This window comes from Xenopus laevis, chromosome 8S (genome assembly GCF_017654675.1).
Source record: "Xenopus laevis strain J_2021 chromosome 8S, Xenopus_laevis_v10.1, whole genome shotgun sequence".
Classification (NCBI taxonomy): Eukaryota; Metazoa; Chordata; class Amphibia; order Anura; family Pipidae; genus Xenopus; species Xenopus laevis.
In genome coordinates, this window is record NC_054386.1 from 72,139,141 (window position 1) to 72,162,171 (window position 23,031).

Below are 23,031 nucleotides of genomic sequence, written 5' to 3' on the forward strand. Positions count from 1 at the left end.
TCATTTGCCTAGACTAATTTCTGTATTGTTCTTTCATTGTAACCATATCATTGTACAGGATGTTATTCTTCTAATAACAGACAGGCATGTTCCATAATCTCCTAGCTAAATTTCTGTTTGGTTGGAAGGCGCATTAATGCCTCAGTGCTTGTTTTACAAACTTACAGAAATGCTTTTGAAATGTTGGAAGTAGTAGATCTAATCTTTCAGTAGTATATAACGCATGGGCACTATGCTTCTGAAGCTATTATAAGGGAAATAACCTGTCCTTTTATGATAGGGGAGATTGCCTACTTGGGGTCCCAGAACAAGATGTATTAACATCCAAAATAACTTCCTCTCCCCCCTTTTCAGCATGATAAGCTGACATAATGATTTAATGCATATCATTTTGTAAGAGTGGTAGGTTGTGGTCTGGACCTCTAGTGATGTTTTGCATTTTAGGTAAAGGATTTTTTTTATCATTACATGGTTGCACCAGTAAAATGTGTGGAATAGTTAAGTATCGCCAATCGCCAATTATTATAATTAATGGAAGGCACAATGAATATTGAACATTGGAATGGTTATCACATGTCTGTTTTTGGCCAATAATCACACCCATATGCTACATATGACAGTTTCATAAATTATAATGGGAGTTATCCAAAACAAGGGCAGTTTAATTAAATAAATGGTGCGCTTCTTACACGTTGCTCACTTTTTATAAACAGTTTAATGGTAATGTTATTAGTGATGTTTAAATTTAATTAAGCTATTAACTTGGTTATGCTAAAGAAGATCTCCTGTTCTGTGTAGTAGTAAGTTTTTTTTATTTTTTTTACGGCATTGAAACAAGAAGGAATATTTCCTTTCCAGAGCCTACTTTGAAGTGGTTAGTGTAGCACTGAAAAGTTTCTACTGCATTTTCTGATGCAACACGACTGTTGGATGCAGACGCTGCACGCTCAACACTGCAATACCATGCGACAATTCTATCTCTTACCTTATTTTTATCGCATGCGTTTTGTCGGATCACGACAAAATCGTTCGTGGAGTCCTCCCCTAAAAGCCAAGTCTCACTGAGACTGATTCAGTTACATTAAGTAGGAGAAATAACAGCCTGCCAGATAGTAGTTCCATCCTAAAGTGCTTGCACAAGTCACATGATTGGGGCAGCTGGGAAACTGACAATATGTCTAGCCCCATGTCAGATTTCAAAATTGAATATAAAAAAATCTGTTTGCTCTTTTGAGAAATGGATTTCAGTTTAGAATTCTGCTGGAGCAGCACTATTAACTGATGCTTTTGAAAAAAACATGTTTTCCCATGACAGTCTCCCTTTAACTACTGGCCTGGAGCATCAGAATGTATACATGTTAAATAGGGTTCATTGGAATCCCTTGTTAAAGTAGTCCACCTTTATTTCTTGCTATGGTTTATTTAAATAAAGTTAAATGCCTTTATTAAAAGGCAACTGACACATGCATGTAGTACAACAGGGTGATGATGTACCAATTTTCACAAATAGCAGCTACAATATGTACAAAGTTACTTTTGTTCTTTCAGTACTTACCTTTAACATGTTCACTTACCTGGTTCTCACCCTCATATTCATCACGCACAGTCTATTACTGGTGTGTGCTCACCTGGACTCTGTCATACTGAGAATACTTATCTCTCCATACACACTGAAATAGACAACAGTGCAATAGACAAGAAAGTGATCAAAACATTGACTTAATAAATAATTGGTTTTTTTTTGGCATTATAAAGATTATATTGCCTACACTGGTCTCCTATAACTCAAGGATTGGGATGGGGCTGCTCTGTGTATTAAAAAATATAAATTACTGAAATTATAATTATTAGGTTGTGACCATCATCCAGCTGCCACCTTTAATACAGCAACACCTTTGGTTCAAAGCCCAATGAAATAGGTAGAGTTCCCAAAAAACTGATTTGTCAACTAAGTATTTTTAGATATATTCTTTTTTCATCTGGTCCATGTCCCTACTCTAGCTCTGTATCACCTTATCAGTCACAGACAAAGAACTTGGGATGCTAAATGTGAGGTTGCTCCTTACAAGGCGACCATTTATACATGCCATTCTGTTTATACTTGTTGATATTTATCACTTATCTATTTTTTCATGGGGTTATGATGATCTAAAATAGTAAATTATATTTAAATATGAAATTCATATTTGTCACAGTGTCCTAATTATTATTTTTTATAATTCTGCAAGGTAAATTCGTACAATTGTTTAGTTCGCCAATGGCTAAAAATATCTTAGTAATATGGCATCTATTTATTGTGACATCGGACGTTAAATAGAATCTGAAACATTGTCTTGTAACACCCATAACGGAAAAGCTACTTTCTAATTTGTTCTTAAAACTTTTTTTTACATTGAGCGGTTTATTTATTAAAATCTGTTTTTTTTTCTGGTCGGAGTTTTAAAGGGGTACAAAACTTATTTTTTTTGGAGGAATAAATTTTTTTTTATTTTTCGTGATTTATTAAAACCTGATGCTGCTAAAAGTCCCAATAAAAAGTACTCCATCTCAAACCTGCCAATGTCATGTAGAATTCAATGGTGGATGTCCCGTTTGCAATTGAAGATATCATGATCTGGGCTGGGTTTCGTACAATAATCGTGAATAATTTGTGGTTTCTGGGCATCATATCAGAAAAAAATCGTACATTTTTTTTTTTTTTTTTTTAATTTACAATTTTAGCGAGTCTTTTCCTGCACCAGATATTTTTAAGTAAATTCATTGATAAATGTTTAGTCGAAGTAGTTTTAAGAAACTAGTGAGAACATTTTGGTTTTTCATAAATAACCCCCTAAATAAAAGAAATATAAAAATAAAGCTGATTCACGTGTTATTGTTAAAAAGCAACATATAACCTGGGATTTCACTTTGGGAAAAATGGTTATTGTTCCTGTGAGTATCCTACTGGAAGCTTGGGCTCGATGAGATTGCAGATCCTACCACCTCACTCATACATTTTATTTTTTAAGTATTTCACATAATGAAGACATGAGGGATTTGGCAGGTATTTTAGTTTAACAGTAGACTGTTAATAAACTGTATGACAAGAGCAGTTACAAATTTAAACAAAATTTCCAAAGTGTGCTTTTTTGATTTCATAATAACAAGATACCAATTGTTTCATACATTATGTATGCAGACAAATGTAAAATATTTCATTTGAATAATTATATTATGTTTTTTGAATGTAGAAACACTTTCCTACTTCCTTTAAATAAATGTGCTCCTTATTGTTATGAATGTAGCCACAGAATAGTATATTATATCAGAAGAATTGTTATTGAGTGATTTCAGTCTGCTCCTTGAGAAGGTGCTATTAATTTACATTGTGCAGTTCCTGGGTACCACTAGGCAAACATAGGTTCAGAAACTAACCTTTCTGTTTTTTATTGCATCCCAGTTGGTCTGTTTTAAAGGACCTTTATATAATAAATATATTATTTCTAGAAGTATGGATATAGAGTACAAGAATGGCATGCGTTATCAGGAAATCTTTTTTTTTTTTTTTTAAATATATATAACTCTAACATAAACATTTGCCAAGTAAAAGTTGCTGAGGTCTTCTAGAAATCAATGGGAGCTGCGCTGATCCTATCAGACCATTTTTAATCAATTCAGACTTTTAGAGGTTTTCAGTTTTTTTTTTGCTTTTTTTATTTTTTAGAGGTATTCAGATTTTTTAGTGCATTGTCCAGCTTTTTTTGTGCTTTTTAAATTCAGATTTTTGATATATTTCATGACATTTGTGGTTTAGAGAAAGTGAGTTTAGTCTTGGTTATGCAGAATGCTTGGGGCATGGGGTTTTCCAGATCAGGGTTCTTTCTGTAACTTGGCTCTCTCTACATTAGGGGGTTATTTACTAAAACTCAACTTTTTCTCGCTTTAAGAAAAAAATTTCAACCAAACTCCCAAACATGCAAATTAGCTGAAACGACCTTGCCATTGTGTGTGTTCAAGCACAACTGTTTACCGAAAATGCAAACTGTCAGGTTTTCTAGCAGTATTTGTGTAAAAAGTAGACAAACAATTAGTTTCAAACAATTCAAATAAAGGGCAAATGGGGTTGGACCCTGCCTGTCCAGTTTCTATAAAATGCTGTTAACTAGGCCCTTAAAATCACCCATTTGACACCATTAATCAGTGCCTGATATTTCCTGATGAGCTGTTGTCCTAAAGGCAGGGGTCCCCAACCCCTTTTACTCATGAGCCAAATTCAGATGTAGATAAAACTTGGGGAGCAGCACAAACTTGCAAAAAGTTCATGGGGATGTCAATTATGGGCTGTGATTTGCTATTGGTAGCCCCTATGTGGAGTGACAGCCTGCAACACGCTTTGTTTGGCAGTACATGTGGTTTTTATGAAACCAACACTTGCCTCCAAGACAGGAATTCAAAAATAAGCACCTGCTTTGAGGCCACTGGGAACAAGATCCAACAACCCACAGCCCTAAAGGTATCACGTGGCTTGGGGGCTTTTTTATTATCACTTCCATTTTTCTTGTGTAAACAACATCGGGCTGTGGGTTGCTAATGTAATTTAGGCCACTAAGTCATTTTAAAGGACAAGAAAATTTAAATGAAATAAGCAGGCTAGAAATGTTGTACATTATGTTTCGGGCTTCTGTACCAGCCCAAAGCAACCACAACCTTTTAGCACGGAAGATCTGTGTCTCCAAAGATGCCCCAGTAGCTCCCCGTCTTCTTTTCTGTTGATTCACTGCACATGCTCCATGATGCTGTCAGTTACATAGCTTAGGGACCAACTCAAAATATACAGTACATATTGAATAGAAATGTCACAGTATAAGGCTGATTAGTAATTAATACAGATAATTACTACATGGCAGCCCAGAAACCAGTGCAACTAGCATCAGAATTTAATAATCAGCCCTGTAGCATCAGCTTATATTACAGACCAACCTCATTTTCTGCTGGATAATTTGTGATGACCCCCTAAGCTTAGCTTCTCAACAGCTGCTCAGAGCCCACTGAGCATGTGAGTGTCACAGACACTGTTCAAGATGGTGACCCCCTGTGACAAGCTTGAAGTCCTGGATCATTGCTGCTATTGAGAAGCTGAAATAAGTTTAGTATAGAAAACATGAAATTTTTAGCCCTATTCATTGTTAGGGTTTAGTTTTCCTTTCAGGTGTCAAACACCAAAGCAATATTGTATTTCCCAGCACACTACCAAGCAGCCCATACACTGAATGCATCAATTCTTTTCAAAGACATACTGCCCACCTTGAATTTGCTTCTAATACATGTCGAAAGGAGAGCACTCCAAAAAGCAGTTTGGGCCCAAAACATGTGTGTCAGTTAGTCTGAAATAAACCTCAATTTAGCAGTTAACATGATTTTTGGGGAGCTCTCCTTTCAACTTGTATTCGAATCATTTTAGAATCACTTGAGTGACAAAGTGCCCAAAAAGTGGACAAACGAGTTGCAAGCACTCACTGCAGTGTCCCTTTAACACTCTTAAGAAACTAAATAAAGAGTAATAATAATATTGAATCCCTTTTTTTGCAAACTTCTACTGATACACATTCCTTAGACACCATGTTTTTGGTGGGGGCAGGGAAGAAGAGCATATACTTATGAAACACTCATGGGTAAGCATATACTTACACTTCCCATGGTTTTATGAGAACAAAGATTTAAAGATACTAAGAAGTAATTTGAGAACATTGGAAAATGGCCTGGGGATATGGTTAGAGACAATTTACATTATGAAGAAATAGTTAGAATAGCACACTGCCTTGGCACAGACGGCTCCTTTCCAAAAACACTTTCAGCAGTGTATGGCTTCACTGTAATGAAGCCAATAAAAGGGCAAGTGGCAAATACCTATTTTTATTGGTATAGCAGACAACAAATGCACAATATTTTAGGGGTTTCCCCTTCCCAAATGAAAAACAGAATTCCAAGGAGCAACCCAAAACATTCTTCAACATGGAGAGATAGTCACACCTATAATTTAATTTTCCACAGACATTGCAGTGGCAGCCGTTTGCTCCTGCATATAACCATAAAGCCACTGCTATGAACCTTTGTGTGATAGAGTTCTTTTTCACTTCTGTATCAGACTTAACCATGTTTTTTTTTTTTATTATTATTATTATTATTATTATTTATCTCACTTATCTGCTACACAGACATATACTGAATTTGCTTATCAGTCAGTCAGGGCCCAGTATTCTCATGGTCTACGTGTAAGTAACTATAGTTCTCTTGTCATGCAGGAAGTTCCTAGTTCACAACAAGAAACTGTAAGAACGTACATCATTCAAAACACTGAGCAGGTAAGATTTCCTTTTTTTATATTAATATTATATAACCAATAGCAAGTATATGATTTATTTTTGTGTTTCTCAGTAAATGTCCAGTATAACATATTGGCACTTGTTGTACTTAATTACCATATTATACTGTATGCTTGTTTTTATACATCTGTTGAAGCTTTCATGTTCATTTGTTAAAAAGAAAAATGAAATACTCATATTTTCCCTTCTGCTGGCCAAATTATTAGAAGAGAGGAATGTTTTTTTTTTATTTTTGAAACATAGGATTTAATTTCAATAATGCATCCAAATATTTTTGTATAAAAATACAAAAATGTTGCTTTTTTTTTCTTTGTTTGAATTTTTTTTCACTGAATAATCCCAGTTTCTTTAATGCTTTTGTGTGCTTTAAGTAGTCAAATGCTAATTCTGGCTGAGCTCTATGACTCTATCTTCCTGTACAAGGTATGAAAAAATGTATTACCCCATTATTGTTTGGGTCCGAGCCATTTTTAGTTGATTATAAAACAATAGGAAGGCTATCGGATGTGACAAGCAAGGTTGTGGTCAAAAACCTGCAGACAAGGCTACAACTGGGGATTCAGCCTTTTTCCACAGGACTCATAACCAAATGCCTGCCCAAACCAAATCTTAAAAATCATGTGACACTTTTTTCACACGGACAAGGAGATTGCTATTGATTTGGTCTATTCATCACAGACGGATCTTTAAACCTTTCAGTTAGGGTTCTTATTTGGTTTGTGATTCTCCCAAATCCTTCATGAAAGATTTAGCATTCGGCCGAATCCCAAAATAGTGGATTTGATGCATCCTTAGCCACAACATCATAATACAGATGTTGTAACTCCTTGTATATGTTTTTTATGCATCCTTTTAAGTGCTGTGTAGTTTTGTAGTTCATCTGACTCCATTTAGAAAGAGTTACAGAGCTGCCTTCTCTTCTTTATTTGACCTTTCCTATTACTACAGGATTCGTTTTAATTATGTTATGGCATATAGAGTTATACATATAATACAGCATTTGTAAATCAATGAGAAGAGGCCCAAAATGGGTCTCCATGCTGTTGTAGGTGGGTCTCCTTTATCTCTGTTAGTACAATGCTATGACTTCTACAATAGGAAATACAATAGGTATTAAAATGAGGTGCAAATCAACTTTTTAGTTTGCAAATAATCCTGGAGTCCTGGCACTGAGAATTTGGTGACTATAAACATGGGTGGCTTTTGGCAAATTGTTGTTGTAGATCATAATATAAATTCATTGAGCATTTTTATCACTGCTATATACTTGTAATGGCAATCAGAAGGCTGCATGTGAAGTTTTACTTTTTGAGTAGTTGGGAAGGGGCAGTGTGACTGGATTACAAGTGGAAGCCATATTCATTCTATGAATGTTTTGCACTGTTTTCCAGTTGAGCTGTTTAGGCAACTGGAAAATAAGAAGTAAGTAGGATTGTTCATGAGGGTATAGCTGGCCCATGGAAGCATGGAAGGGAAGAGTATATATTTATATATATTTATTCCTCAACACTGACCTTATTTTTAATCCGCACCAATGGCAGAACCGAAAACTGTTCACTGAACTTCATGACACTGCCAACATTTGGTGGAAGGAGGAGAGAGAGCCTGAGGATGAGGTTCATAGCGATTATTACTGTTATGGTGTTATTCTGTGTACCTTTTAATACAATTTTTTTTTAGACTGGATAAAAAGTATTTTTATCTTCGTTACATCCAGGAGTAAGTGCTGACAGAATATAACATGGGCAAACCCACAAAATTTGTTTAAATAGTTATGGTATAGTAAAGTTGTATATGATACATTAATTGAGCGTCTAACCTGTTTATCACAAAACTGATATGGGCATCTTTCCTTCCAGGAGGTGCAGTCTCCAAACCCAACTGCAACTATAAGAAGATACGTTGTTCAAAATCCTGAGCTGGTATGTCAACAGGATTACACTGTTTCTTTCATCACTTTATTCACCATATGTCTGTAATCCATTTAAGCTTTTTTAAATGTTATGTTTGATAGTACTACATTATGTGGTTAGACTGCTCTGCTCCATAGCTTTCTGAAAGCAATCTTAAGGGTTAGTTCACACCAGGAAACTTCGGGCGACTTCGGAAAACGCAGTGCCGCGTGTGCTTTAGCGCAGGCGACTTTTCATTATAGCGGATGGGAAGACACGCGGAGGCAGTTCGGGGAGATTGTCGCCCAGAAGAAGAGGCGATTAGTCGCCAGGCGACAAAATCTCCCCGAATCTCCTCGTGTGAACTAACCCTAACATAGATACAACATTATATACTTTGTGATATGTGGGTAGAAAAATGTTTGACCTACGCTGACCATAATATGAACTTGCCAGACCAGGCTTGCTGCACCTCGATGATTTATAAATTGTCTGACCTAACCATATCTAATGCCACCAGAGGGAATGCATTGCCAATACTTAATAGTGAATGTGTGTATCATTGGTGTATGCTAACTAAAGATATTTTTATGTTGTAGGAAGTACAATCTCCTTACACACAACAGGAAACAGTTAGAAGATACATTGTTCAAAACCCTGAGCAGGTATAATATAAATTGTATCCTCCCAAAGTGACCTTTATGCATAATACTTGAAGGAATCCGTTTGTACTTACAATACAAGTTAGGATTACAGGTGGTGCCAATTATTAAGGCACATCCCAGTGTTCCTGATGACTTATCTGAGACCTCAGGCCGACTCTACTTTCAGTCTTCAGAGTGTGCTCTGATGTTCTTCTGCTTAAGAAAAAAAATTAAAACCTTTCCAGAATCAATCAGCAGAAGAACTTCCTTGACTACTTGGTGGTCAGAATGGTCAGAAAATGGCCAGCAGGTGGTGCTGTTGTAACTCAATTCATTCATATTACCAGTACATGTATCCCTTCATATCTTGGAATTAAAGAAAAATAAATAATGTAAATTACAAAAGTGCTTAGAATAGCGCCCTCATCAATTTTACATTTACTTATTTTAATGGTTTACTTAGTCACTGTGTCAAGCATTCAGGCAGAGCACACATGGGGTTATAGAAAGGGCCGGGACCCACCAGGATCGGGGTCCAACATCAGTCTTTTCTGTTTACTATTTGACTGAACCATTCCAAACTATAATGGAAGAGCTGTACTGTATAAAATTTAAAATTGTTGTTTTTTTCTAATATTGGGCAAAAAAAAAACATATGGGATGTTTATTGTTAAAGGAGAAGGAAAGGCTAAAACTAAGTAAGCCTTATCAGAAAGGTCCATCTAAATATACCAGTAAACCCCCAAAGTAGTGCTGCATTTCTTTCCTTCTATTGTGTACACATGGGCTTCTGTATCAGACTTCCTGCCTTCAGCTTAAACCTCATTGCCCTGGGCAAGAGCATGCTCAGTTTGCTCCTCTCCCCCCACCCCTCCCTTCTCTACTGTAATCTGAGCCCAGAGCAGGGAGAGACTCAGGCAGGAAGTGATGTCACACCATGTTAATACTGCAGCTCCTATCCTAAACAAACAGAGTTTCTAGAGCTTTTTACTCAGGTATGGTAAAACATTCTGCAGAATACTGTAAATATAGCATTCTAGCTTGCACTATTGCAGCTAATCTATTGGCAATAAAATGCCTCCGTAGCTTCTCTTCTCCTTTAAATGTTGCAATTAGCAATAATTTTCTTGTCCTGTTATCTGGCACATCTGTCTTATTTAATAAATGTGTGAATTCTTTAAAAGCTTTCCTGATTGTCAGAAAAGTTTTGATAGATGGGGAAAACCTCAATCTGCTGGGAACTCCAAAGCATTCTTGAATTCAATATTTGATAAATTGGCACCTTAGTTTTGAACAGACCACTACAAGTTGGAAAATGACAGCAAAAGACCTGATTGGTTGCTATTGGCAACTGCACTTCTGCAATTTATGACTTGTGTTTGTAAATCAACCATTTAAATATATTAAACAGAATTAGATACGCTGTGCTTATGAGCACCTTTGCTTACATGTTCTAAAATTTTTAATGTGTAATAACTAAAATGACCTTGTTTTTGCAGGAAATACCAATGCCCTACGCACAACAGGGAACTATAAGAAGATACATTGTTCAAAATCCTGAGCAGGTAGGCTTTTTCTCAAGCACAAACAAATACTGAAAGCTTATATAAAATTACTATTTGGGCGTGAGATCCTTGTAGGAGCTGCATTAAACCGGCTATCTCCTTGAATGGAGTGCCGTCCACTTTTTTGGTTTTGGTATGATTAAAGCAGTGGGGACGCTGCGGACTGAGAACCCAACAAGGAGGAAACGGAACAGCCAATGGGAGGATAAGCTTTGAGTGGTCTATTTGGTTAGAGTAAAATTACTATATGGCCTTTCCTTTTCCCTTATTTGTTATAGTTCGTACAGGAGCAGTGACCAGCTCCATGTTGTAGCTCCCACCCTTTCCAGCTATAGCCAGGTGATCCCACTGGTGGCCAATAAAAGTGGAATCAAGTTTGGGAGTTTTAACCTTGAAAGCAGCAATTAAGTTGCGGGTTTGGTCAACCATTTTACATAAAAAGGCTAACATGTGATACTATATTCTAATAGGAATAAAAATGATTGGATATCCTGTTTCATGCTTTCACAGAAAAGACACTGTAGTAAATTTAAAATAGTTCTGGATTACAAAAAAAGATGCCTTGCTATGTTGCATTATTGCAGTGGTATCTGATGCTGAAACACCTGGATAATAATAACCAAATAAATATTGTATTGCAGGAAGTACAAGGACCATATCAACGTGAAACTGTACGGCAATACATAGTTCGGAATTCAGAACAGGTGGGATATTACAGAAATATATATTTTGAAGAATATGTATATTCTAAGAAACTAAATAGCTTGTCTTCTCTCTGCTCTCCATGGTTTTGTGTTGTACAAGCAATTGATTTAATATTTATTATATTACAGGAAACACCAGTTCAACAAGAAAGTGTTCGGCGATACATAGTGCAGAATCCGGAACAGGTAGGGTAACATGGCAGCACCATGTCTACATTCAGCAGTACAGGGATTCATACTAGGTACAAAAGCTATAAAATAACATTAAGCTTAGCTGTCCTTTAACTTAGTTACACTACGCAATGTGATCTTTTTCAGCAAACGTATTTGAAGGGGGTAAATTATATCCCATCCAATAATGTCATCTACGAAAAGACTTTCAGAAGAGTTGAAAAGGCAAATTCTGAAGTGGTAAGTAGTTTCTGATAGTTTGGTGTAATATTATGTGATTATTTCTGATGCTTTTACAATTATGAGGTTAGATAACATGTATATAAAGCTCATTACTCTGGTAATAATAATATGGTAATCTTGGAAGAGAATTATCTTAAAATGTATAGTTTAATCAACTAATCCATCCCTTGCATTACGGATAGAAGGAAGTTCTGTATTGCATTTATCATGGCAATATTTGCAAGATTAATTGATGCCACTAGCCTGATAATGTTTTTTATGCTTTGCTCCTAGGCAAGGGAACAGATTTGAGGAAAGCGGCAAATATATAAGCTCACATCTGTGCTTTTATTTAAAAATGTCTGCTGATAAGTACTAGATACATTGTTGATCATATTAGATACTTCCAAATAGTGAAGGATTTGCTATTTTTATGACCTAGAAAAAACCCTTATAAATTAAGTTTGCTTATGTACATTTAGATGACTGTATGTACTTGTTGTTGCATATTTAATATTTAACTCTATTGGGTTATTTAATTCTTTTGCTTGCAACTAGAAAAAGCTAGGTGACACTAATGCAGTTTCCTTTGGGATGAATTTGCCCAACAAGAAAGCATGGCTAGCTTGTTGTACCTGAGACAAGTCAGGCATCAATCATGACTCATGAACAAAAGGCACAATGCACTTTCAGTAAGCAGTGTTAACAAGACAGAGTGCTTCGCTTTGCCTTTGCCAAAATAATTATGTAAATACTCGACGATTAGCCAGCTCTAAAGGAACTAAAAATGGGATATTTATTTATTGCTTTGTTTATATTCTCTTGGGACTTTTTATGTACCTGTGGCTGTTGTGAAGGAACATTTTCTCAGGATTATGTTGGTTTATCAGACCTAAAATGAACAGGATTTAGAATAATGAAAGCACTGATCACTATTAAAAATACTAGACATGCTTATATCTGTTGCATGGATAAACCAATATCGCCCAGAAATGCTGATCTTAAATGATAGGGAAGTTTTAATATTCATTTGCATTTGCTTTTAACACGTGCTTTAGTTCCAGGAGTGTTCAGAGCAACAAATAAAAATTTACGGGGTAGTTCGCCAAAAAATAAATTTGATGTTGACATTCATATTCTGCGATAATTTGGAACGGGTCTTCATTTTTTTAACTATTTAGCTTCTTATGTCACAATTCAGCAGGTCTAACTTACCCTAGAAAACAGGCAGTGTTTTGAATGACAGACTGGAATGTGAATAAATGAGGGCTTGGTTACAAAGATGAGTAAGTAACAATAACAATAAAATTATCGCCTCACAGAGAAATACATCGTTTTCGTAAGGACAAATGACCCCCCCCATTTGGAATTAAAAAAACAGAAATAAGAAGACTGCAAATAAATTAAAAAAAAAGTAAAAATATAAAATGAAGACTAACTGAAAAGTTGCTAAGAATAGGTTGTTCTATAAAATACTAAAAGTGAACCACCCTTTTAAAATAAAATGTAGCTAATTGCCAGGCCTCCTATCCCCTGCCTATAGGAACCTTTGCTGTGTTCATTAACAAACATTCAGTTAATTGTTCATTAGTGCATTCAAATGGATGACGTATCCATTTTTTTGTGGAGCACTTTAATACCTTCTTATTGCTTATCATTGGAACAGGATAAACTTTCCCAGAACACAAGAACAATGAGTGTATCCTCTGGAACTGATCAAGTCCATGAGCAAAATATTCAAACCAGAACTTCAGTGCAGTCCTTTGAGCAGGTAACTATACAGGAGCATTACATACATCTCATGAGGACACCTTATTAAAAGAAAAACTGGTGGTGACTGGTGACATAGAAAAATTAAATTCTGCAAATGAGTCTAAGATGAATTACTGTAATTATAAAACATTTAACAGGAGGGCTTAGTATGACTCTGGTAGTATGGGAATTGTCTTATACAGTATATTGTCTTACATACAGATGCAGCCACTTTGGTTTGTCTGTTTGACACAGAATAACTAAACACAGATATCCCATTTATCTCATTTAACACAGAAAACTGCGTCACAACATCCCATCTAATTAAAGCATTCACCATTGTTCACAATGGTGCTTTGGTATGCTAATGGAAAGGTTAAATGCATTAAATGAGTTAAGATGACTTTAGATAACGCAGTTTCTTCAATTAACCATGAGTCATGACGCATTTATCTCACAAATCCAAGTGGCTTCATCTGTACTATATGCATCTTTTTTTATTTATGTATACTTAAAGAATCAAAGGCTATACAGAGCATAGTAAATGTTCTCAGAACTTTGGAAAATGATATCAGTTGTTTGCTTTTTATTGTAGGAGATCGCTCCTGCCCAGGAAATTCAGCAGAAAGTATCAGTAAACCTGAATGAGCAGGTAGGTTGTCCTGTATGCCCGCACAAAGGATTTATTGTTGGTCTTTTTCTAAAAATAGACAAATAATTTAGGAAAAACTTGATCTTGCATTGAAGAGCTAATTTCATCACATCTGAATAAACTTTAAGTTGAAACTCCTTCTTTAGGGCACTTGCAACTCTGGTTAGGTTAGCTTGTGAGAGGGTGCTGGGGTTGTAGATCTAGCCTGGTATTCCATTTAAGACCTCAACCTATGTAGGAATACTGCATAGCAGTTAGGCATTAGGGATGCACCAAATCCAGGATTCGCATATGCAAATTAGGGTGGGGAGGGAAATTGCGTGACAAGGAAGTAAAAAAAATGTTTCCCCCTTCGCATCGCTAATTTGCATTTGCAAATTAGGATTCGGTTCGGTATTCGGCCAAACCTTTCGCGAAGGATTCGGGGGTTTGTCCGAATCCAAAATAGTGGATTTGGTGCATCCCTATTACGCATGGAGCAATTAGTCATATAAGGGGTAATGTAGTAAAGGTCTTATGCTTGCTCCTTGTTTAGTGACTCACAGCAACCATCAGCAGGTAGCATTTACTGGTCCGCTGTTTGAAAACAAACATCCAAATGGGTTGCTGTGGTTTACTAAATGTGGGCAAAGGTAAGAATTTTTATTGCATTAACCTGATGATCAAATAGACCAAAATCCTGAGTAGCATGTCATGCAAAGTAATTACCAATGTAGCACCTGTAACTACACAGATTGGAACATTAAACACTCTCCGGTTGTTATGCTCTGGAATCCAGTCTGACCAGTCTCTCTCTGGGTTTTTGCAGTATGTGTTGGAGTGTCAGATACAGGTGTTGGTGCACTGTGTAAATTACTAGTTTGACAAGCTGTTTGCAGTCTGAAGATGTCACTTTTATGGCTGTGTTCTAGTAAGGACCTGCTCAAGCTCTTTTTTGGGCATCCATAAATACTTTCAAAGAATACTATGTTATTGTCATTTCCCAAAAATTAGGAAATTCCTTTTAAGGAATGATTTTGTTGGAAGTGTCAAAAGCTGAAAGTTAATCAAAATCTAATTTCGAAAGATATTCTGTTAGACCTATTTTCCATTTTATCGTAAAGTAATTATTTGTTGACGGCTATTTAACTGAATTCTATATACGTGTAGAAATTATTTTAAAACATTTATCACTTTTGCAGTGCAGCAATTCCAAGGCCTGAGGTTGCTTTAAAAATGTTTTTATTTGCTACAAAACTTTTGGTGTTTTTAATAAGCTGATTAAGTTTGCCATGAATCTCTTCTGTTGGAAGCTTTGAATGAGCAAGTTAATACAGGAGTCAGGGCGTGGCCCTCAGTTTAAACATAAGTACAAACAAAACATCAGGAAAAGCTTCAAGAAACAAATGTCACACACTTCAGCCAGAAATAAAGCTATTATAACTGTCAGAGATTGTAGGGAAGCTTGAAGCTTGCAGTTGCAAACGAAGAAACTACCTTAGGCTGACTTGTAACTACAATGACTCTTAATTCCTAAGAACTTACACACCCACACGTTTATTTCATGTGTTGACAGGACGGGACCTAAGGACAGGAATGGCTCAGTTGCAAATGAGATGATCAATGCAATTATCCCCTTTCATTTATTGTAAACTAAAACGTTATCTTTTTTTTTTTTTTGCACATTTTTTAAGTAGTCTGTGCGGTGGGTGGCTTTGTGCAATCACTGAATTATGTCTGTGCTTCCAACATTTTTGTAAACCATAGTTTTCGGTGTGCACTGGTATTCTAGGTAGTGTACTGTACTCCTTCATGAGCCATTTTGTTAGTAACACAGATAATGAAAAAGAATTCTGCAGAGTTGGATTATATGTCAGTTCGAGGATGTGTTCTTGTTTACAGTCATGACGATTCTCTGAGCAGCCGCCCATTGCACAACCTCTCAAAAATGGCACAATCGAAAATATTTTTTTTTTTTAAATAGTGGGATACTTTATTGGAGTGTCATTCTATTTTAATATTCATAGAGACAGCGGCATGGGGATTTATGAAAATATCTTGTATTGCAATGTTAGACCATTTCTACGTTTGCACTGTGTTTTTTTAGCAGGAATTTTGGTAAATTCTGTCAGGCCGTTGTTCCCAGACTGTAGAACTGTAAAACTGTAGTTTTCCTCCAATAAAAAACTTGAATGTCAGGAATGCAATTAACATCTTCAAATGGGTCAACAGACCTCTGCCATTGACTTGCAAATTAACTCGGCCACTGTTTCTATGGTTAAGGTGTGATAAATCTCAAATTTGAATTTGTGAGTTTTGACCAAAAAAAAAATTTTAATTCACATTTTAATAAATCTGACCCAAAAAGTAGCCTGACTAAATGTTAAACCGTTAAGGGGACCTTGTACCCAGAGGCATGGAGAAACTTCCCTGCTAACTTTAACAGGCAGATTTAATTTTTGTTCAAACTGGAAGTTTGGCTGTTTTATTGCATAAAGGATTATTTTACCACCCAACTTCACCCCATTGTGAGCACACGTGTAGTAGGCATATGGCATGATCATGTGAGACAGTCGGCAGCAACCACAGAATGGCTGGCAATTGTTCTCAAAAACCGTCATAATTTATTTACAGCCTAGTGAGCAAATACAAGCAAGTGACATGTCTGTGAGCTGAATTAGTCTAGTGCAGGGATTGCTTCCATTGCTTATTTTGTCAGAAGTTGGTTGAGGGCTGTAGTTCAGCAACAGTAAGGCAGTCTCTGACCTCGAGGGCTACTGTGAACTGAAGGGACTTAAAGAAGTTGATCATCTTTAAGTTAACTTTTAGTATGATGTAGAGAGTGATATTCTGAGACCATTTGCAATTAGTTTTAATTTTTTATTATTTGTGATTTTTGAGTTATTTAGCAGCTCACCAGTTTGCAATTTTGGTAATCTGGTTGCTATGGCCCAAATTACCCCAGCAACCATGCACTGATGAGTAATAAAAATTAATAATATAATTGTAACCTTACAAAGCATTTGAAAGCTGGAAAGAGTCAGAAGAAGAAGGCAAAAAATTCAAAAACTATAAAAAAAAAAAAAAAAACTTGTGAAGACCAATTGAAAGGTTTCTTAGAATTCGCCATTCCATAACAAACTAAAAGTTAACTGAAAGGTGAAACACCACTTTAAAGGGGATACAATAAAATCCCATCTATCTCCAATATACTTTACTTAAAAAATGTGTACCATTTTTATAAGAAACCTGACTGTATGCAGTGAAATTCCCCCTTTGTTTTACTTGCTCTGACAGCTGCAGATAGGAAACTTCAGACTGTCCCCAACTGCTCTGCAGGGAAACTATCATACTTTCATATGGCAGGGGGGAAGCCCCCCACCTTACTTCCCAGAACTCGAGCAGCTTTGTTTTTTTTCCCTGTAGAGCAGTTGGCGACCATGTAGAAATTTGTACCCGCAGACCTAGTGCAGTCTGCATATTCTCATTACTAATCAGTCTTGCTGTATCGGCTTCTGGCAGATATTAGTTGACTTGTGCTGTTTTAATATTTTATGACAATCCCTAAGCTTAACCTCCCAACTGAAGCCCAGACCACACAGAGCATGTGTACGGTCTTGGTCTTGCAAAGATATTTAACAATGTTACAAGATGGTGACCCCTGCGGCCAACTTTGAAAACATACAGTAAATCATTTGTTTAATTAGGCTTGTGGTGCAGTAAGTTCATGTTTATGTTTAGTATACAAAATACAGCATTTCTATCATTATTCTATTTTATTTCTGTTGTCATGCTGTGTTGCACTATGTATTTTTGCAATGGAATGAGCTTATGAGCTAAAATATAAAACTAAATTAAAGCTTAAGATAATAGCTATTAAAGTACCATCATTCTCTTTGTAATATATTTTAGTTTTAATAAAAGAAGCGTCCTGAATTCTGTTCAACAAAATGCTGACCTATATTCTGTTTTCTCTCAGGGGGTAGGTGAGGCTTAAAAATATGTATGACAAAGTTGGCTTTTTTCCCTAAAGATTCTTTACCAGTAAAATTAAGTTTTTATCTCAGGTGAGTGTTAATGTTGATGTGGGCCCTGAGCAGCTGGACGCAAGATATTTTGGAGAACTGCTGGCGGAGCTGAGCCGTAAGAACAGTGACTTATACAATTGCTTGATGCAACATGTGGAGAAGATCGGAGCAAGGTAATTGCCTGTGGGTTTGTGAACTCACAAGAATGTTCCTTATTGTATAAACTAAGCAGAGCTTCACAGCCCTACTGTGCTCTGTTCTAAACAGAAACAAAATGCCTCATGACTGGGAGAATTGACAATATCTGAATATATAGTATTGTGGTCATGGGCAATGGGGATTTAGGTCATGTCCTTTTAAAGAATGCGAAGGAACTATTAAAAGAAGCTGGCATTACCTTCAATTACTCAGCGACTTAAAAAAGATACATTGACTGCACTGATGCCTATTATATATTAATGTATCCTCAACAGACACTTTTACAATATATTATTCACAACTGCCTGCTCGGTTCTATCCATTCATTTCTAAAATATAACACTAAATGGAATCTGATTCTAACCGTTTTTTTTAAGGGATTCTGCCATGATTTTTATGATTTTGTTTTTATTTCTAAATTACACTGTTTACACTGCAAATAATTCACTCTACGATATAAAATGTCATTCCTGAACCAGCAACTGTATTTTTTTTAGTTGTAATATTGGTGTGTAGGCAGCCATCTCAGGTCATTTTGCCTGGTCATGTGCAGTTATGATGGAACTGCTTTCTGGCAGGCTGCTGTTTCTCCTACTCAATGTAACTCAATGTGTTGCAGTGAGACCTGGATTTTACTATTGAGTGCTGTTCTTAGATCTACCAGGTAGCTGTTATTTTGTGTTAGGGAGCTGCTATCTGGTTACCTTCCCATTGTTCTGTTGTTATGCTGCTGGGGGGAAAGGGGGGGTGATATCACTCCAATTTGCAGTACAGCAGTAAAGAGTAACTGAAGTTTATCAGACCACAAGTCACATGACTGAGAGCAGCTGTGAAACTGACAATATGTCTAGCCCCGTATCAGATTTCAAAATTAAATATGCCAGAATCTGAGTAACTTCAGTTACTCGGATCATAGGCACTGCAATGTAAACATCACTACTCCTAAATAATACTGCATACAGCTACAAAGCACGGTGTATAATAGGCATGAGCATAGAAGTGTAAATGAATTGAGTGAATATGGCCCACAAATAAAGAGGCATTTTTTTCCTGGTGTGTGTACATAAGTGTACAGATGGAAAGGACAGACTACATACAGGCTAATACTCAAAAAGGGTCATGCCAGTAAAAAGCTTGCAATCCGCCATTGTAACTATTATGGTAGTTTGCAGATGTTGCTTTCTGATACAGAGCTCTGTTTGCAATGTCTCATGATTGACATTAGTGGCATGGAACCTTTATCTGGATCCCCAAGTTAATTAATATTATTCTTTTGAATTTCCTTGGATGTCATCAGGGAATTTAGTCCGAGCAGTTTACATGATGTTATACTCACTTGGTAAAAACTCCTAAATCAATCCCTGGGTGTATTACAGTGCTTTTACTATGCAAATAGATCCTACTAGAAATAGAAATAAAGTAACCATAGTATGATAATCACTGCAGTACTTAATTCGTTGGGCACTGGTTTCGTCTAGAAACAGATGTGTTTTATGGACTGCAAGTGGTATATGTACAGTAACATTAACACCTTTTTTTGTGTTGTATATTCCCACATGAATTCAGTAGAGGTTTTAACTGCTCCCAAACCCCATTCTAAAAAAACACTCTAGCTTTTAAATTCCTGTTTATAATCCAATTTGCAGTCTTATTTGTGGAGTAACCAAATGCTTTTTTATTTTTAGGAAGCCGTCAGAATCTGATGATCAGGTATAGATCCTAAATATTCTTACTTGTATATTTGTTTTCTGTGAAGTAAAAATGGGGATGTACACATTTCACAAATGCAAAAATAGTCAAGCTTATACATTCCACTCTTACCCCAAATGGCATCTATTATTGGAATTTCACTATGCGCTTCAATGTAAAATCTGTGGGAAGAGAATCTGCTGGACATCATTGCCTCTTGTGAAAGGGTGTGTGGACAAAATAATTACAGATCAATAGTGATGCTGTGCACATCTCTAACGTCAGGTATTCCTGTACACCCAACATGCACCTTTAATATGTTTGCGCCACATCCCAAAGCATTAGCTTTTATTCAACTGGGACCATTTTCCTATTTTCACAAGCTCACATATTTGCACCAGGTGTAGTCTGCATTCACAGTTTTTTTTTATTATTATTAGCATTGGAAATGTCAGGTCTTTTTAATGCAATTGTAGAACAGTGTAGTGTCTGCACCTGGGCCAGCCCCTCCGGTGGGACTTGGGAGCGGGCCTGGTTCAGTCACAGTCCCTGGTAGTTATGCCTGGGGACCTTCTCTTTCCAGTAATCTTGCACAAAGAGCATGCACAGTTAAAGTCAGTTGCGTACTGCTGACACTTCATACTAATTACTGGTTTATTTACCTTCAAGGAGAAACTTGGAGCATATTTAACTATTAGTAAAGTGCCACTGATTTGGTTAAATATTGCACTTAGAGCTCACTGATTTAATATGATTTAATGATTCCTTCTTGGCTAATGTTTCAGAATTAAAACAAGGCTGATGGTGATTTTCATAGGACATATGCCCTGTAGTTTCCCCATGGCTGCAGCATGGATGATTGCTAAATGATACACTCACTAGGTTGCATTTACTGAACTAATGTCATGGGGAATGTCTAGACTTGAGGGCTAGCAATTGCCATCAAACAGACTAGTGTATGTGTTCACCATGATATATAACAGTCCAGTATATGGATGTGTGCCCATGATACCAAACAATTTCATTATAGTGGCTCAACTAATCCGCTGGTCCCCTGAGGCTATTGCTGATGTTGCTAGCTACTAAATGAAACTTTATTACATGTTTATTTATTTCCAGTTATGATTTGGTATTCTAACTATTTGTATAGTATAGTTCTAACTATCATAGTAATAAGCATATAGTCCAAAGCAATATCTGTGTTTTGCTTATTTGATCTGTGATACAGGCAGGCCTTTTACTATTCTGCTTTTTTTAGGTAAACGTATATTGGTTTATATAAAATTATTTATCCAGCTATGCAATGATATTTACTTACAAAAGCATGTTTATCTACATCAGAAAGCAAGATATTAAACATCATCCTTAAACTGAAACTTGTTTTGTTTTTTGCAGGATATTGAATCGTTAATCCCAAAAGGAGTATCTGAACTCACCAAGCAGCAAATTCGTTACCTCCTACAGGTAGGGAAAATAAGGGTGGTGTGCCTTCCTTAACCATTATTATTATTCACCATACATATTATGTTATACGCACAAAGTTCCCTACAGAATTATGCTTTGAGTGCTGGTGCTGGCATAGATTTATGGTCTAGAAGAGAACAAAGAGAGAAGTTTCTGCTTTGGAAAGGTGAGAAAGGTAATGGTGAGAAATTTTATGTGCTTAAAGGGCATGTAAAGGCAAAAAAATACATTTTTACTTTCTTTAATGAAAAGGAAATCTCCAATATACTTTAATTAAAAAAATGTGTAGCATTTTTATAAGAAACCTGACTGTATGCAGTGAAATTCAACCTTCATTTACTGCTGTGGATAGGAATTGTCAGACGGTCCCTAACTGTTCTGCAGGGAAACAGCAGGGGGAGCCCTGCCTTACTTCCCAGCCATGCAGCCCTGTAGAGCAGTAAGCAACTGTGTAGAGATTTGTATTGGATTTTATTTTTGCCTTTACATCCCCTTTACTGTTTCCAACTCCAGCTGCAGGGACAAAGATCATGGAGCCAGATTTAAACAGATAAACTGGGAACTGCAGCCACTAGTTCTGCAGAGTTGGAGAAAGTTTGTATTAAGCAATACAAAATGTATAAAATCCACATTAGATTACATGACAACACAGGACCGAGTGCAGTCTGCATATTCTGATTATTAATTAGTCTTGCTGTATCGGCTTCTGGCAGATTTTAACTTGTGCTGTTTTGATCATTTATGACAATCCCTAAGCAGCCCAGACCACACTGAGCATGTGCACATGTCTTGGTCTTGCAAAGATGGTGACCCCCTGTGGCCAACTTTGAAAACATAAATCATTTGTTTGATTTGGCTTGTGGTGCAGTGAGTTCATGTTAAGTATACAAAATACAGCATTTCTAGCCTTATTCTACTTTAGACTTTACTTCCCCTTTAAGCAGAGGTATGATCGTATGAGTGATGCCATTGTCTTGGTAATGGTGCTATGTAACAAAAATACATTTGAATACTGCATTACAAGGGCTAGACCATCATTGTGTCTCTAGACTTTAAGAAAAATGTTATTGTAATAGAAAAGACAGCAGCAAAGCTGCAAGATGACATCCCATAATAAAACGGATTCAGGCCATCGCTCCTTTGGGAGTTTAATGGAATAAAAGAATATGTCTCTGTTTTCTGTCACTGTCAGATGAGACAAACCTCAGACAAATCAATGAGACTGGTGCTAAACACCTTCAACAGCCTGCGTGAGGAGCTGATTCACCTGCAAGATGACCTGAATGTAAGTGTCCATATTCTGTATCTCATTGCATTACACTAATCAGTAATACAGAGTTCTGTGTTGGTTATCTGTGATTGTGATCACAGAAGTAAATCTGTGTGAGAATAGTGCCTGAAACTCATTGCTGACAAATGTAGTACTGCAGCTGGCATATGTACATGAAGTACCAGCCCAAGTAGTGATTACTGTAGTGCTGCATTAGTATTAAATTTGGATATTTAGAATAGCCACTTCTCAATTCAGTTTTACTAGTGTATTTCAGATCAATAAACCATTTAATTCCACCATGACACACAGCTGATTATGGTATTTGTTAAAGGCATGTGTAAACTCAAAAAACAATTTCTTTGCCTAGTAAAAGCAAACATAATAATAAACAGCTTTGCAATATACATTCATTACAATTGTTCCATGGTTTTAAGTA

General features: G+C 36.4%; 1 protein-coding gene across 1 annotated transcript in view; it reads left to right on the forward strand.

Moving 5' to 3' along the window:
• pof1b.S (POF1B, actin binding protein S homeolog) overlaps window positions 1-23,031 on the forward strand; it is a gene marked incomplete in the record, with an annotated part of 53,644 nt that overhangs the window by 15,211 nt on the left and 15,402 nt on the right. Inside the window, 14 exon segments of the mRNA NM_001193408.1 lie at window positions 6,282-6,341; window positions 8,222-8,303; window positions 8,442-8,452; window positions 8,854-8,919; window positions 10,398-10,463; window positions 11,105-11,167; window positions 11,297-11,353; window positions 11,486-11,578; window positions 13,227-13,331; window positions 13,908-13,964; window positions 18,011-18,144; window positions 19,855-19,879; window positions 21,254-21,322; window positions 22,515-22,607. Coding sequence (NP_001180337.1) covers window positions 6,282-6,341; window positions 8,222-8,303; window positions 8,442-8,452; window positions 8,854-8,919; window positions 10,398-10,463; window positions 11,105-11,167; window positions 11,297-11,353; window positions 11,486-11,578; window positions 13,227-13,331; window positions 13,908-13,964; window positions 18,011-18,144; window positions 19,855-19,879; window positions 21,254-21,322; window positions 22,515-22,607 — 981 coding nt within the window.